At 46.0% G+C, this 17,755-nt stretch overlaps 1 protein-coding gene across 1 annotated transcript in view; it reads right to left on the bottom strand.

The window, feature by feature from the left end:
* The window catches only part of LOC310922298 (uncharacterized protein), a 59,537-nt gene extending 42,350 nt beyond the window's left edge, over nucleotides 1-17,187 (bottom strand). Inside the window, exon 1 of the mRNA XM_083882751.1 lies at nucleotides 16,638-17,187. Coding sequence (XP_083738877.1) covers nucleotides 16,638-17,168 — 531 coding nt within the window. The 5' untranslated portion in view covers nucleotides 17,169-17,187. The remainder of the gene's footprint in view (nucleotides 1-16,637) is intronic.
* Between the last annotated feature and the right edge of the window lie 568 nt (nucleotides 17,188-17,755).

The following is a 17,755-nucleotide window of genomic DNA, read 5'->3' as shown; positions in this document are numbered from 1 at the left end:
TAGAAGCATGCACCAGAAAAGCAGAATTTTTTAATGCACCTGAAAGGAATGCAGGACTGGCACAGCCAAAATCTGCAGCTGCTGCAGTGCCAGGACCAAAAAAACAACCACTGTCATCAGAACAACTGCAGCACATCATCTGCCTTTGCTGCAAGCCTGGACACTTCGCCAGAGCCTGCCCACAGAACCAGAAGCAGAAGAAGGTCAGCAAGCAAAAAAACTGAGTTCACAGCGCGACCCCGCAGTTAATATCCTTGCGCACAAAGATACAAATATAGCAGGAACTACACAGACTAAAGCCTCTCTCTTAAAAAAAAAGGAGGAGGAAGGGACACACGGTGTGGGGGAGCAGAAAAATAAAAATGTCAAATGCTCAATTAACAAGGTTTGGCAGCCGCGAGGCCGAATAAGGCTCGTGACTACCAAAGGTTTTCATTTCAGGTCTACTGATTGGGCTGTTGTTACAGTGGACCTGTCAAATACCTCACAGGACCTGACAGTTCACGACATGGGACTGGACAGTGAGTATTTTGTTATTGGGGACACAGCACACACACCCATACAGATTGAGATAGCTCCTATGACCATTAAGGGAAAGATAACAAGCCTGATGCTGTTGGCACGTTGCATGCACCCACCATTCTACCTGGCAGAGGGGCAAATTCTTGCCCAGGCCGTTCCCGTTCCAGCAGAGATCACAGCAGATGGAAAATCACCAGAGGTCTACTGGGCGGAGGTGGTGGGAGAAGATAGACCCTCTATGGCATGTAACATAGCCTGTGGCTCAGAGCGCCTCCATGTGGACGGTGTGTTAGACACGGCCGCAGACGTCATGGTTATACCTAAGACCATGTGGCCATCACATTGGCAATTGCAACCTGTAATGGGCAAACTTCAGGGCATAGGAGGAATATCATTGGCAAAGATTTCAAAAAACATAGTGCAAATTGAGGGACCTGATGGAAAATTGGCAAGCGTCCGTCCCTTTGTTGCTGACTACAAGGCCCCTGTGTGGGGGAGAGACACCATGTCCCAATGGGGAGTTCAGTTGGTCATTCCTAAGACACCCCAGGATTTTTGAAAATAGCCACTATGGAGCGCCCTACCCAAAAGTTAACATGGTTGGATAATACCCCAAGATGGGTAGCACAGTGGCCGCTAAGCAAACAGAAGCTCAAGGCACTTGAGGAACTTGTGGAGGAGCAATTGGCTCAAGGACACATAGAAGAGACAACAAGCCCTTGGAATTCCCCAGTCTTTGTAATAAAGAAACCAGGGAAGGACAGGTGGAGACTTCTCCATGATCTCAGAGAAATAAACAAAGTTATAGAGGACATGGGATCACTCCAACCAGGGATGTCTACTCCAACAATGCTTCATCGAGATTGGAAATTGGCTGTTCTAGATAGCAAAGATTGTTTTTTCCAAATTCCTCTACACTCAGAAGATGCCCCAAGGTTTGCGTTCTCAGTTCCTTCTATTAACCAGGAAGCACCAATGAAACGCTATCACTGGAAAGTTTTACCACAAGGTCTTAAAGTGAGTCCTTTTATATGCCAACAATTTGTATCCTCATTGCTGTCTCCAGTGCGTGCTGAGAGAAATGACACAATAATCTTGCATTATGTGAACGATCTCCTTGTGTGTGCCCCCAATGACTCAATACTCCTACACACGCTTGACCTAGTGGTTAAGGTTTTAACCTCTGCTGGATTTCAACTGCAGGAAGACAAAGTTCAAAGTATGCCACCTTGGAAGTACCTGGGTTTGGAAATCACTGCAAGGACCGTTGTCCCACAGAAATTGGAAATTCAGTGCAATGTCAAAACCCTAGCAGATCTCCACTCCTTTGAATTGGGTAAGACCCTGGCTAGGCCTCACAAATAAGGATCTAGCCCCCCTTTTCAATTTATTGAAGGGGGAGAGGGAGCTGGTTTCTCCCAGGGAACTGACCCCAAAGGCAAAGACGGCAATCAAAAAGGTACAGAAGGCCTTGTCCGAGACACAGGCTCATCGGTGTGAGCCAAACATGCCTTTCCATTTCATTGTTCTAGGAAAGCTGCCACATTTGCATGGTTTGATTTTCCAATGGATCGAGGGGCAGAGAGATTCACTCTTGATCATAGAGTGGGTTTTCCTCTCTCACCAAAGATCCAAGACCATCACTGAGCCACAGGAGTGGATAGCTCAGCTGATTCGGAAGGCCAGGGTGAGACTGTGTCAGTTGGCGGGTTGTGATTTTGCATGGATCCACCTCCCAGTCAAACTTTCTGAGGAGGGAAGGAACTCTCCTGAGAGATTGACCAAAGAGATGTTTGAGCATTTGCTTCAGGGCAATGCCAGTCTCCAGTTATCTCTGGACAGCTACAGGGGACAAATATCAGTCCATGCCCCATCCCACAAGTTGTTCAATGAGGAATTCCACCTCATTCCTCGTGAGGAGTCGGAGACCACTCAAGGCTCTCACAGTGTACACGGATGCATCTGGGGCCTCTTACAAGTCGGTGATGACGTGGAGAAATGCACAAACTCAGCTTTGGGAAGCTGATGTTGAGTTTGTGGAGGGATCACCCCAAGTGGCTGAACTGGCCGCCGTGGTGAGGGCTTTTGAGAAGTTCTCGGAGCCAATCAACTTGGTGACCGACTCTGCTTACGTGGTGGGGGTAGTGTCCAGAGCAGAGCAGGCTGTGCTCAAAGAAATAGAGAATGAGCATCTCTTCAGGTTGCTTTCAAGGCTAATTTATCTAGTTTCTCATCAAAAGCATCCATTCTATGTGATGCATGTAAGGTCACACACTGAATTGCCAGGTGAAAGTGCAGAAGGGAATCTCGCTGCCAACGCCCTTGCTGCCCCAGTTGAAAAGGCACGTCTCCCTGACATCTTCCAACAGGCAAAGCTGAGTCACCAACAATACCATCAAAATATGCCAGGTCTGATCCGTCAGTTTCGGCTAACACGGAGTCAGACTCAAGCCATTGTGGCCACCTGTCCCAATTGCCAGCTCCAGGCCATACCATCGATGGGCATGGGGGTTAACCCCCGGGGACTTGGCAGTTGTGAGGTGTGGCAGACAGACATCACACACATTCCTAGTTTCGGTCACCTCAAATATGTTCATGTAAGCATTGACACATATTCAGGTGCAGTGTATGCCTCTGCCCACGCAGGAGAAAAGTCTGCGCATGCCAAGCAGCACCTACTGCAAGCTTTTTCAGTGTTGGGGATCCCAAAAGAAATCAAAACTGATAACGGCCCAGCGTATGTGTCCAAGGAGTTCCTGGAATTCATCCAGCAGTGGGGAGTGGAACGTAAAACTGGCATCCCTTACTCCCCCACAGGTCAAGCTGTGGTCAAGCGTGCACACCAGGTGCTCAAGCAGGTCTTGGCTAGACAGAGCAGTTCAACTGCGTGGATGTCTCTGCAGCAGAAGCTCTGCAAAGCCTCGTTTACCATCAATTTTCTGAACTGTTCATTTGAAAACATGAGTCCACCAGTGGTACGTCATTTTAACAGTGGCAATCAGTTCAAATTGTCTCAGCGTCCACCGATCTTGATTAGGGACCCAGGGACTTGGGAAACCAAAGGTCCCTATGAGCTCGTGACCTGGGGTTGTGGCTATGCATGTGTGGCTACTCCCTTAGGCCCTCGGTGGATTCCACAGAAGTGGGTGAAACCTTCTGTCCCTAAACTCCAGCTCCAGCAGAAGGGGATGAGAGGCAAGTAGCCGTTGCTTCAAAGAGAAGACGCCGCTGGATGGAGAAAAAAGAATCTTCCTAGGTGTGGATTCCTTCCGGCAGAAACAGAAACTTTTAACATGTTTTAAAACGTTTGTTTTTCCCTTTTAGAGAAAACCTACCTCACACTCAACCCTGTGACGAACCCCATCCAAGTGGCCACCTTGCTAATGCTAAACAATCTGGTAACGGCGTGGATCATGCCTCAGCCGCATCAAAACATCTGAGTGACCCTGGCACAGACACTTCAACAGGAAAACATGTTTGTCCACTGCAGCAGCAGAGAATCCTATGTCCACTTGTCTGGTAGGAATTCCATTGCAGGCTGGAGAATTTCCAGCAGGTTTGGACAAATATAGGTCCAATGAAATCCCAGAATCATGCACCCCCCAACCACACAAAGAGCATCAGCAGCAAGCTGTGGTGATCGTGAACCCCTTAGAGGAGTGCTTGCGAAGCTTGCCCAAGATAGCTCAGGAACCCCAAGAGTTAGAGTTGTTGGGTTCCTCCCCTGCGTCCTACTGCATACATTTCTCCGTTGTCCCAAAACCTCATAACACTGACGAGTATCACTATATAAGACAATATCATGAGGAGTTCACTGCAAGAAGGTGGTGTCATAATATAAGCCATATTGCAGCTGACAACCCATCTAACTCAAGTCCCAAAAGCCTCCCTAAGGGATTGTTCTTGATTTGTGGGGATCAGGCGTGGGCAGGAATTCCATCTCGACTTCTAGGAGGGCCATGTACCATAGGGCGGTTGTCTGTATTGACACCCAACCAAACCTTAATTGGTGAATGGACTCACAAAAACAAATCAGCAACCAAAATTCAAAAGAGGAGTGCTGACAAATTGGACCCAAATTGTAACTCAGAAATTTTTCATTGGGCCAAGTCAAAAAGAGTTGCTGTGTCCCTGTTCCTTCCGTGGGTTGCAGCAGCCAAAGCTCTAGGTGAATTGGGCCATCTAGAGTGCTGGGTGGTCAAACAGGCAAACTTGACGTCCACCGCCATCAGCTCTCTCCTAGAGGACGAGAAAATTACCAGACAGGCAACGCTCCAGAACCATGCTGCCATAGACTTCCTCTTGCTCCTCTTGCTCCTGCATGGACATGAATGCCAGGAATTTGAAGGACTCTGTTGCTTGAACCTGACCTCGAAGGCTCCAGATGTCCATGCTGCCCTTCGGAGCATGAACAGCTTGATCGGACAAGTGAAACAAGAATCTGAGGATTGGGTCAAAGAACTGTTCAAGGGCTGGGGAGTCACAGGGTGGTGGACCGCTATAGTTAAAACAATTTTGTTATTTCTTGTTATTCTTTTCCTTGTAACAATTGCATTCGAGATCCTATGTCATTTGGTTTTCAAGGCTATCCATGGCCTCATACTTTCTACCTCAGAAGTCAACCACATAGAGTTGGCAAACCTAAAGCAGTCTGACTTCCCCACCAATCGTAAGTGGTGGGAAAGCTCACATCCCTTGTCAAAATGAACCTAATATATTTCTTGTAATTTTGTTAAACAAAAAAGGGGGAATTGTTGTAATTCTCTAGGGGAATGGTTTCTCCCTTCTGACCCCCTGGAATTCCTTACCACATAGAGTGACCCTTCCTTCCTTCTTTGACCCCATTGGCTGTGGTCCAGCTATCTCTTCCCTGAGCGGGGGGCTATAAAATGCCTCCCCTTCCTTTGTTCTACCTCTTTCCCCTCTGGAATTTAGAAGAATAAATGCCTGGGACAAAGGTCCCGGGGAAAAGGGCCTTTTCTGAGATCTTACCTTGTCCTTGGTATAATTCTTTCCAAATCCTCCTAATAACTGAGCTAGCTAAAGCCCCTGGGAGGAGGGCAGAGAGCGAATTTATACAGGAAACTTCTGCTATGTGGAAGAAAAAAAAATGTCCTTAAGTCCGAGCTACCTCTGTCACAGACTCTTTGAACAATTTTCTCTTCACCTCTCAGAGCTCCCTTTCCTGAGCTGTTAGTCATCAGGAATAATTATTTTTTCTAATCACTGCTTATTTACTTTGAGTGATCATTTCTGGCTGATTCTACAAAAGGTATTAATACACCACAGCCCAGACCCACAGACAGGCTTTGCACATGGACTGTAAAGCAATTTACCACAGAGAAAACTGATCTCCAACAAGATAGTGAGGCACAGTATCACAAGATGCAGACAACTCTCTGACACATGATATATTCCTAAATACTCAAACATTTACCATGTGGCTGAGAAAAGCAGGGGAAAGGCCCTGAAGGTGCCACTGGTCACCTGAGTGCTTGCTCTGGAAGCTTAAAAAAGTTCTGATAGTCTAGACCCCAGCCCCATTGTCAGGTTCTAAATCTGTTTTTTTCAGCCAGCCTCTTTCTGAAAGCCAGAATTATTTCTCCTTTATCTTCAGCTTCATGGAGATCCCAGGATGGGTCTGTGCAATGCTGGCAGCAACTGCACCCTGTAAGAACTGACACAAGCAGCCAGGTCCCACCTCAGTGCCCCTGAGGCTTCATCCTACACATCAGCCCAGCACTCCAGTATTTTCAGGGAAGCAGCCTGAGATAACAACACACAGGGCTGCAGTTTGGGAGGTTTATTGAAACAGCTGCTCCTGTAATTATTTTTCAGAAGCTGTGGATTTCTGCTAGTGATGAGGAGCCCTGCACAGCAGAAGGAAAACAGGTTTAGTTGTGCTTATGTGACAAGCTGAACTCTGGTTAGGAAAGGAGTTAAAAGCACAGACAGTTCTGCATGAGGCCCCTGTGGTTTACAATAAAAGCGAAGTTTATTTCCTGTATGGTTTAGTACACAGACGCTAAATTAACCTACAGGAGTAAAAGTTTACAGCATTAATTGCTGTTTCACTGCCTTTATATTGCCAGGCATTTACTCTTTAAATAAAAGACTACTTTAAGAAGAAATACAACATGGCCTTAGGGATCCAGGTGCTTCTGATGTGTATTACTTTTTATCTTTGAAGAATTCATATACCACAGATCTAAGTTAACAGAGTCTTTTTGCTGACTGCTGTTCTAAAACTAAACCAAGTAATTTTTTGAAGAGAACAAAGCTTTTTTCTTCAACTAAAATACCTAAATATCATAATACAAAGGAAGAGAAAAAGCTATGGTTTAAATACAAATTTTCCTCCTCTTTACAAGAAGATCCAGGCTGTCTTGAGACAGAACAGCATCCCAAAAGCATCCTGGAGAGGAAAGATTCAGCAGAGCACAGCGCATATGGGCAGCAGTTTTCTGACCCAGTAATTAATTGCCCTGGGTGACATTTCAAGTGTGAATCATCCTGAAGGCCCCAGATCATTCTCTATGTTACTTGGACAAAATATTGTCTAAAAACTGTGTCACTAAGTGGGAGAGATAAATTGTTTTCACAAGACCTGGTCACACTGCAGTTTCTAACACTTTGGGCAGCTGAAACAATACAGGAGTTGGCCAAGCTCTGCTTGCCATAGCCAGGAAGGCCAATGCCTGGGGTTTTGCTCTCAGGACTGCTCAGGAGACATCCTGAAGTGACTCTTTCAGGAATTAACAAAATGGAGCATTTTCCAACACAGCAAGGTTGTTCCCATCACCAGGCTGCTCCCACCCACTGCATCCCTGCAGCCCACAGGGAAGTGCCACCTTCACCCCAGAGCAGGAGCACTAATCTGGATGCTGCCCATGCCTTGGAGCCACAACCTGGAGCCATTTTGCAACTCCCCATTGTCTTTTTTAAGTTTTACAGATCCCTCTTGTCACCATGGTATCTTTTTTTTGTTTGTTTGTTTGTTTTTTCCCAACCCACAAGCTTCCTTCTGCCTCAGTGCAAGCCAGCATCTGCTTACCCCAATCAGAAACTAAGATAAATACACACTGCATTTTTATCTTTTTTCAAAGTTTAAGTCCCCAGCTGTTTATTTGCTGTAGGATGGAGTTTTCCAGGCCTGGGCAAGCAGCCAAAATGGCTTAATTTCCCTGCTGTTCCTCAGTCTCAGCCTAATGCTGATGGCAGTGGGAGGTGATGGCTCTACCAATGTCCTCCAAGCTGCCAGCTTGAGTCTCAAATCATTCCATGGAAGACAGAGCTGTCTGTCCATCTGCTCCTCAGTTTATCCAAGTATAAATTCCTGAGCGGAACATTTCCCAAGTTAGCGTTCTGGATTTACTTTGATCTTTCCACTGCACGCACAACAAACCCCAGACCTCTGCAGGTGAAGGGAGGCTCTCACAGGGACCTCCTGGTACATTTTAATGTGATGGAAGGGAATAGAAATTTGGAAGAAGTTTGCTCAGGCACAAAGGTTCCATGGACTGAGCTACCAGAACCAAGGGACTTGTTTATCTGCATTACAGGGTGGAATTTCCAGTTCTTAATCAGGATTACTGGAGCACTGACAAGGAAATTTGCAAACCTGCTCCTTTATATTTCTATTCTCATATATTGCATTTTCTGCCTAGGGAAAAAAAAATAAGAAAAACAAACCCCAAAAACCAAACCACCAAACATCTACTAGCCATAAATCAGCTTCACTTGAACTTCATTTCTATCCATATCCAGTGAAAATGTTTTGGGATATATTTTAATTCATTCATGGAGTTATTCTGCTCCTTTCCTGCTCTACCAGGTGTTCTGCAGCTGCTGCTTTGGCCAAATACATTTGCAACGTGCACAGGAATGTCTTGGATAAGCAGCACTAAGTGTTTCCTAAGGAATAAAATCTTGTCCTGCTGTAGTCCATGGCAGAATTCCCAGTAATATAAGCACAGCCAGAGGTTGATCCCATGAGGTAAATACAGATGTGCTGTTTAAACCTGCCTGACAACAAGTACTCCCATAAAAACGTGGGTTTATGTGAAAACTGTGATTATTTTTCCCAGAGGCTTTGTGTTTGCTGTTTCCATCAGGCTTTTCCAGTTGGCTTTGATCTATGCCTAAGGCAGGAGAGGTGTCTGATCACCTACCCTAAACATGGGCTAAAGATGCAGAGTGTCAGCATCTGCACAATGATGCTGGTCTTGGAATCACCAAATGCTTGTTTCGTATGTAAGAAATGCTGAGACACCAACCCAATATATCCCAAATACATACATATATTATTTTCCACCCAACATTTTCCTGGACAACATGGTCTTAATTTTTTTAATGCAAACTGTTAACATAATTTTGGGAGCAGAGCCAATTTCATTCAAGAAGAGAAGAAAGCTTTACTGAGTTGGATCCAACACTTGTCTAGCCCAGTCTCCTGTCTCCACTGGTCACAGATCACAGGGAAGAGCACGCCAACAGACTGAGCAAAAAGAGCTATACCACATCCAGCTTTCTTCCCAGGCTTCAGTAATTCACAGTTTTGAGTCAGAGGTGTAGTAGCAATGTTTAATAGCCCTTAATAGACTTTTCCCCTTTATTTGTCTCACTGCTTCCTGAGCCCATGCACTTTCTGCTGTACACCACGTCCTCTGGCAGGGAGTTCCTCCCTGAAATCTGTGTTGTCAAACAAAGCATTTCATTTATTCTGAACCTGCCACCTGCCACTCTCACTTGCTCTCCCCTAGTAATTTTAGGAAAAGTTATTAATAAACCCTTCCTGTTTGTTCTCTCATGCCTGACGTGATGTTATCACATTTCAGACTTTTTCAGCTCTTTCTTTCTCAACTGCAGAATTCACAGAATCATGGAATGGGTTGCATTGGAAGGAACCTTACAGACCATCCAGTGCCACCCCCTGCCATGGGCAGGGACACCTTCCACTAGCCCAGGTTGCTCCAAGCCCCATCCAACCTGGCCTTGGACACTACCAGGGATGGGGCAGCCACAGCTTCCACCTTATTATCCACAAATTCTGCCTTATTTGGTTGTTCCTCCCACAGTGATCACCTCACTCCACTTTCTTCCCTTTTCTCACTTTCTTATATCATTTAAAGACAACAATTCCAGACTACTAAAGACACACTCACCATACATTTATCCAGTGGGTTTTTTTTTTACTTTTGCCCTTTCCCATCCTAAACATTCCTGACATTCTGTTTGCTTTTCATGGCCATGAATATGGTATTTTTTTAGAATTACCTAGTATGGGTACAAGATCTCTCTGCTAAACAGTATTTTTAGCAGAGTTTAAATCTCGTTTTTGCACAGGGCAACCATTGTTCCTTCCTAGTTTTCCAGCTGGGACAGCAACAGCAGGCTGTTCTTGCACTGTTTGCTTAGAGTCCAGCACAGATCTCTGTGGGAATCTTGTGGTAATTTCTGCAGATTGTAAAAGCTGCCTGTATATTTCCAAATCGTGATTGTTATCTGCTTTCTGTAACTGATGTGCAATCAATTACATAAGTCAAAAAGAAAATAAATAATCCTTTTCTCTTATCCCACAGTAGCTTAATTTCCTTCTGGAAAAAAAGATTTTTAACTTGGCTAACGCTTGTCCAAAACTTTCCAGAAGTCCAGGGATTCAATATTATGGATCACCCTCTCTCCTATGCTCCAGGTAGCTCAGGTGTGAGGCACAGTTTTCTCCTCTGGCACTGCACTGATTCTCCTCCCTGCTCTGTCTCTGTCCACCATTCACTGAGAAAGAGCCCAGTGAAGAATAACATCCATTTGTGCAGCACCAGAAGATGGCTTGCAGCTCTCATATTTCCCTGAGATCCTTTTTCAAACCACAGCTGCCTCTGGCTCCTCTCTTCACTCCAACACTCCAGCAATCAAACAACAGGTAATAGCTAAAATTTTACACTCGAGCGCCTTTAGAATTTCTAGAGAGGCTGATTCCTGTGGGAAACAGCCCCACGAAAACTGAACTTCAGATCATTAATTAAAGAAATAAATCACCACATCCACGTCTCACAGGGGAAACAAAGTCCAGGAAGGAGCTGTAAGTCAGGATGTGAAAACAACTTCAGCTGTATCCTGAGAGCACAAACCTCAGTCAGGCCAGTTGGATGCTGACCTTTCACATTCTTTTCTGGTGCTTTAAAGCTCAGTCTCACTCTGCTGCCTTTTCAGTGTTAGAAAAGAGCCTTAATATTGAGCTGGAGGTGCTGTCCCAGGAAGGATGCGCTCCTGGATGGAAGCTTTTTTTTCTGAGACAAACAGTAGATAAGCATTACAATTAAAGCTCTTTCAGGCTCTATTAAATATCTGACCAACAAAAGCATTTAAATTTAATCATAAACTAAAAGTCTCCCCTGTGTACAGCCGGGGTTAAACAAATGGCATTAACATCAAATTTTCATGTTTGAGCAGAAACATTCCTGAATAGCAGAATGCTGATAGAAGATGTGGATTTGGTTCAGGTTTCCATCTCTCCAATCAGTGCCAGGAAAGGAGATTGGTGCTTCCAAGGCTGGGGAGACAAAGGTACAGGCAGAGCTCACCTCTCTTTGGCTATGGCAACGATGCATCCTTAGCTCTTGTTTTTGTCATAGAGGGGAATATTTCAATTCTGTTTTGACCTTGAACAGCTGAATTCTGTCAACGTTGGTGTAGTTCCCTTTGTCTCCCCTCTCCCCAATTCCTCCTTTCCTGGAAGGAGTAAGAATAACCTTGCAGAGACTCAAGTCTTGGCACCCTCTGCTCGTTAACACAGATGCCAATTCACTGACTTCTAGAGAAATTTTGTGAGTGCAACTTTAATGCCCCAGGACAAGGAAAGTTCTGTGCTCAACTCTATAAATATTTATTTAAAATGCACAAGTGCTTAGCCCTGACAAAACACTGTGTGGATCCTGTCATAGAATGTGCTGCAGTTCAGGGTTCAAGGGAAAGCCAACACAAGCCGACAACATCCAGCCACTCCTCAAAATCTGCCTCTTCTCCTCAAGCAGAGACATAATCCTGATGCACCACCTCAGGATAAACACTGTCCTACCTGCATATACAACCTAGAAAAATTCTCAGCAAAACGCCTTTCCTGGCTTTAACTGTGGAATAAAATTTTCCATCTTTCTCCTGCTGTCAGAAACTGGTTTTAGTTAAGCACAGTAGAATGTTTTTTATTTTGATATATTAAAACTATTGCAACAACTGCAGCCAATTTAATCTCTGGCTCCATTAAAAATTTGAATGCAATATTTTAAGAAAAATATCTGACTTATCTCAAGTTTGGAACAATGACTTTACAAAAAACAACCCAGGAGGCAGATGGAACATATCCGAGCTTGAGCCACATTACAGATTTTGTCTTCCATCCCAAAAGCTCTAACTCAGAACAACTCCTACCATTTTATTGAGAAAAACTCTGGTGAACACTGGGTATTGAAAAAAGTCCTTCACATGTATTATGTTTCCACAAAAGAGGGGTTTAAAAATCAATACCTAGCTTAACAAGTCAGTTTTCACCCATGGTATATAAATTGCATGAGCTGAGTTTCCCCAAAACATACATACACCGTGAGATTGTTTTTTAACTACAGATGCAGCTTATTTCCCCATAATATGTGTGTTTACCTAAATTTGCATCACAGTACAAGACTATTTACCAAAGATTTTTATCAGTGTTTTCTTCTCACATAAACTGCCCTGCCAGGCAGCCCAAGGAAGTTCACAAGCTGCTCCTGACCGTCTGCTGCCGCTGCTCAGGGCTTCCGCAGCGACAAACATGACCACAGACATCCCGGCTGGGACAGCATGCTGGGAACCTCGAACGTGGCAGCAGAACAAGGGACACTTGTGATCCACACTGATAAGGACTGCATGCACAGAGCCACCCTGCTGTGGCTGCATTTCCCCTCACAGCCACCTCCTACCACGGCCCGGCACCACCACAGCAAAGCCATTGGACTCGATGAGCTTTGAGGCTTTTTCCAACCTGAACGATTCTCTGATTCCATGAAACCTCACAGCAGCCAAACAACACAAACATAAAGCACACAGACTCTGCTCATTCTCTGTAAGGATGGCATTATTTGCATTTATTGTGACCATCTGAGAAAAAAAGGCCCCTGGGGGATTTAAATGCAAAATATAATTTTTTTATACAATCTCCACCTCTCCATGTATTAGTTCCCTGGGATTCAAACTTCAGAAGGATGAAGCAGCCTCACCAGTCCTCCCAAATCCCTGAACTGTTGAACAGGGACAAGAACTGGTGGTTACACAAGCTCTCATCATTTCCAACAGCTCTTGTCCAGAGCTGTTCTCCCCTGGAATGCTCCAGGAAGCATTTGCCACTGGTTATATGTCTCCAGCAGCACCAGCAAGTTCTCTGGTGCTTTACTGGAAAAAGAAAAGAGTAATTGCAAGCAAATGTTCACTCTCCAGACCATGGGCCACTTTCCTCTTCATTTCTTGGGAGATGGGGAGGAGAAGACCTAGATCTTTTCCCAAGCAAGAAGATAATACAAGAAAAACATGAACTCCTCACATTCTTAACTTTGTGAATGAAAAATAAATTAAAATTTCCTTTCATCTCTAAAACCATCCCTAAACAGCAGCAGGTCTGTGTAATATGGGACTCTGACTCTGAAGATCATCTTTCTGGCGTGTCTGCAGTCGCAGTAGGAGGCAAGGAAAGAAAACCACTCACACAGCCATCAAAACAAGGGAGGAGGGCAGAGCTGGGAAAGATGGAAATCTGGGATGGAGATCACAAGGATGAAGCACTTGGCTCCAAGGAGCATCTGGACACCAGACATTTGATGTGGCAGTTTCCACAGCCCACAGCACTGGCAGTGGCACAGGGCAGAGCTCAGCCCACCACAACCAGTGCTGGCACTTCAGTTCCACAGTCACAGCCTCCAGTTTCAGCCATACCCCTGGAACTGCAGGGGAGTGTTGGATGAACAAATACAATTCTCTCAAAGTCCGTACTGAAGACCTGTGCGGTTGTTGGCAACAAATGCACACTCATAAGACCAAGAAGAATTTAAGCAGCTGGTTCCCTTCTACATGAGATCAATGAAATGGGTAATCCAGCTGCCTTCAGGAAGAAAGGGATTTTGGTGGCAGGCAATCTCTTGCCCCAAAATCAATAAAATACCAAAATCCTGTGGAGAAAAATCACACACTGGATTTGTGCCATTCAGCTTCTTCCCTCCTTGTATCCTTTTCTACCATGAGCAAGAGTCTAATGACTCTTAAGCCTCTCTTCCTTTCACCTCCTGAAGGATTTGAATGGGAGGGTGCAGTGAAACCCCTCTCACAGCCAGCACAGTCCCTGTTCCTGCAATGCTTCCGCACTTCCGAATGAGACATTCGCGTCTCATTTCTGTCCCTAGCCTCCATCACTGTCCCAGGCTGAGGAATACTGCTCACTTTGACTGTCTGCCATGCAGGAAGGCTCCTGCACAGCAGCTCCACGTGCACATTCCTATGTGGGAGTCCCAACCTCATCTTCGTAATTACAATCCCTGTGCATCCCTACCCAGCCCATAACTTGCCAGCACAGCATCCACAGTGAGGAAGATTAAAGACAAGGGGCCACTTCCCAAGCAAGACTTTCAAACACAGCAGGAAACTGGTGCTGGAACTATCACATTATGGAATGAAATTCAAATAGGAGGCCAGACAAGATGTCAATCATCATGCTTTCCAGAAATCCCTTGAAACACACTCATAAAATGTCTTTGCTTAGACATGAGCTTCACACAGTGTTTTTTCCTCACAGATACATCATACTGAATATAAACATCATAGAGAAAAGTGCCTTGGGGAAACATTTTATACACTATGATGTGGCAAATTATACCATATATCAAAGCAGGACTTTGCCAATAATAGACCACAGAATTTGGGCACCCTCCAAGACTCACAGCCCCAGGGCATGAGGTGTGAAGCAATCTCAACACTTTTCCCTTCAGTGGGAGACACTTTCCAGTCTCACAAAAGCTTCTTCAGCTTACAGAAATGGGGCAGGAAGGAGGAGATTTGATACTTATTTCTGGTTTGCTTCTACTCAGGCAAATTAGCCTTTAAAAACCCAAAATAACACAGTGCTGGGTGTCACTACAGTACAAAGATGGCTTAGCAGGAGTGAGAGCCCTTCCCAGGCTGATGTTACCCAGTTCAGTCACTTAGCTGCAAACTGCCTTGTCTCTGTTCCATCACTCTGTAGCATTCTCTGATGTGGATTTTCCATTCCTGGAGTGGATTATTTCAAATTCAGCACCCAGAAAGGCTTCTCTAGTCCTCCAAGCAAAGCCTGTCTCACCAACGGTTTTAAGAGCCACAGAAACAACTCATTCCCATTCCCTCCAAAGAGGTGCCTGTCTGTCTTACTTTATGTTGAAACATTGATTAAAATTCTTATACTGGAAAGAAAACATCGCCCAGAGAGGTGCTGGGCTGGTCCTGCCAACAGAAATACCCTCGGTGTACACAGGAATCTAAGAATGTGCAAGTCTTGCTCATTACCACAAGATTCCTTGAGCTGTTCCAGCTTCAGACACAGGCATGTGTGTATATATATATATAAAAATGTGCATGTCATAAAACTGGCAATTATGTGCACATTACGCTTGAATTCCCCAAAAAACAGACTACACCAATGCTACATTCAAATTCCACAGGCAGGGATGCACAAAGGAGCCTGAAAGGCAGCAGTTAGTCAGACTGGAGCTTTGTAACATGTACAACCCTCACAAGGACCAGGCAGCACTGTAGAAAACACTAAGCTAATAATTAAAAACTTAATTTAAAACCAGAAAAACACAGTTGGGATTGAGATCTGAGCTTGCACCCCTGGAGCTCAGTATCACCAGACAGACAGAAATCAATAGGTGCCATGAAGAGGGCACTGATAAAAACCTATAGCAACTGAAGCAGTCAACCTATTAACAGCTGCAATAGAAAGAAAGGATTACTTTTCCAATCTGCTGCTTTCCTTCCAGATGATTGTTCTGTACGAACCCAGCAGAAATCCCTTTGGATGCCTTTTATGAATGAACTACTCAGGATTTCAAGACCCTCCCCAGATCAGCATGAAATAATCCTCTGCTTTTCACCACCAGCACCAGCACTGTCAGCGCTGGCATCAAGTTTAACAAAAATGACCCGGGAAGGGAGGGACAGCAGGGACACCTGAGGCACAGGCTCCTGTGCCATCTGCAGCCCGTCACTCCAAGCTTACCAACTGGTATTTGATCTGCTGAAGCCCACAGACCAGTGGCTGCACTCAAGCAAAGGAGAATGCAGTGAGGGCTTGTTTTTATTTTCTGTACATCACTGTCCCCCCAAAGTCTGGGTAGCTGAAGCACGAACAGCGACAAGAAAAGGTCATCATACAGCCAGAGCTCAGACTCTATCTCCTCGCAGTAAAAGTCACTGATCATTAACTGCAATAGCTGGCATTTTCTGAGTACTTGGCATTTTGCAGTTCTCCAGCACATCCATACCAAGTGCAACCAAATCCCTCGGAGCATCTCCCACATGGATCAAACAGAAACCAGATGATCCTGAGGACACAGAGCTACACCTGAACCTAGGCACAAATCCCGCTATTTCTGTGTATCTCTTTATTTTCTCTTCGAGAAACACAGTCCGAGCTCTGCCTACAACACACTGGGGCCACGAAAAACGAAATCCAGTATTCCCAACAGGGCAAGAACCAGAGACTACTGGGACAGCGGCCACACACGCCTGCCACAGTCAACGAGGAATAAACTCATCAAAACTAAATGACGGACGACACATTTAGAATTTAACTTCAAGAAAAAAAAAAAAAAAAAAAAAAAAAAAAAAAAAAAAAAAAAACCCAAACACGCAAATAGTGGTGGCTCTGCCTTCCCAGCACAGGGCGAGGGGTGCGGGATCACCGAGGAAATGCCGTTTTCCGTCAGCGGCAGCCGCAGCACCGCCCGCACAGCGCCGGGCGCCGTGAGGGGACCGCGGCTGCCCCGGCCTCTCCCCACGCTGCCCGGCCGCCCCCCGCGTCCTCCGCCCGGTACAAGTTTCCCCCGGGCACCGCTTACCGCCGTGGAGCCGGAGGAAGAGGCGATGTAGACCTTGATGACCATGCTGGCAGCGGCGAAATGCGGAGCCGGGCGGGCGGTGGGTGTGTGAGGGCGGCTCGGGCGCGGGCTGGGGCTGAGGCGGGAGGGCGGGCGCGGGGTGGCGGCGGGAGCGCTCGCCCCGCCTCGCTCCGCAGCTGCTGCCGCCCGAGCCCGGAAGGGCGGAAAATGTTGGGGTTTTTTAATGAAATAAATAAATAAATAGTAAAAAAAGGAAATAGAAAAAAAATAAAAGAAGAAGAAGGAAAGGGGAGAGGAGGAGCGTTCTCGACGAGCCGCGCGAGACGTGCGGGGGAGGGGGCGGGGGAGCCATGGCGGCGAGGCCGCGCCGAGGGGACGCGGCGGTTCGGGCGGGGCGGCCGCTTCAGGGTGGGGGTGAGAGCAGCGAGGGAGCCGGGGCACGCCGGGGCGGGAGACAGAGAGAGGGAGGGAGCCAAGCGTGGGGGGTCGCCATGGTAGCGGCTGGTTCTCCTTAGTGCCAGCTTCCCTCATCACCAGGTCCCCTCATAGCCGCTTCCCTGACGGCTGGGTCCCCCCATAACTGGTCGCCTCAGGACCCATGGCTCCGTGCTGGGCTCCGTCGTTACCGGCTGCCCTCCAGCCGCCATGGCTCTGCCCCGCTCCCGCCCCACCCGCGGTGCGAGGGTAGCGGCAGCACCGCCAGCCCCGTGCCTTGGCCGCTCACCTCGATCTGGGGCACAAGAAGTCAGGAGTGAGTGGCTGTTTCTGGGTAATGGTGTTTAGAATTAAGAATTTCCTTTTAAAATCTATTCCAGCGTGGAAGGTACTGCCCAAGTGATGTGCCAGCCCATGCCAAAGGACAGGTGGCATCCAGTGGAGTTCTTCGCGTTCCTGTGCTTATTGTAAAGTATCTTACATACACATACACAAAAAAAAAAAAAAAAAAAAAAAAAAAAAAAAAAAAAAAAGGCATCAAATCCCTCACATTTTTAATTGTTATAGTCATGGTGACACGTAATTTGTAAATAATAAGAGCTTGACTCAGCCAATATATCAAGCAACAATCAATTTATTAATTAATTAATTCAAATGATAAAATGTGAGCAAAGCAGCGTGCT

The sequence above is a fragment of the Zosterops lateralis genome (genome assembly GCF_965231275.1).
Source record: "Zosterops lateralis genome assembly, chromosome: W".
NCBI classification, from domain to species: Eukaryota; Metazoa; Chordata; class Aves; order Passeriformes; family Zosteropidae; genus Zosterops; species Zosterops lateralis.
This window is presented reverse-complemented; position numbering and strand designations above follow the sequence as displayed.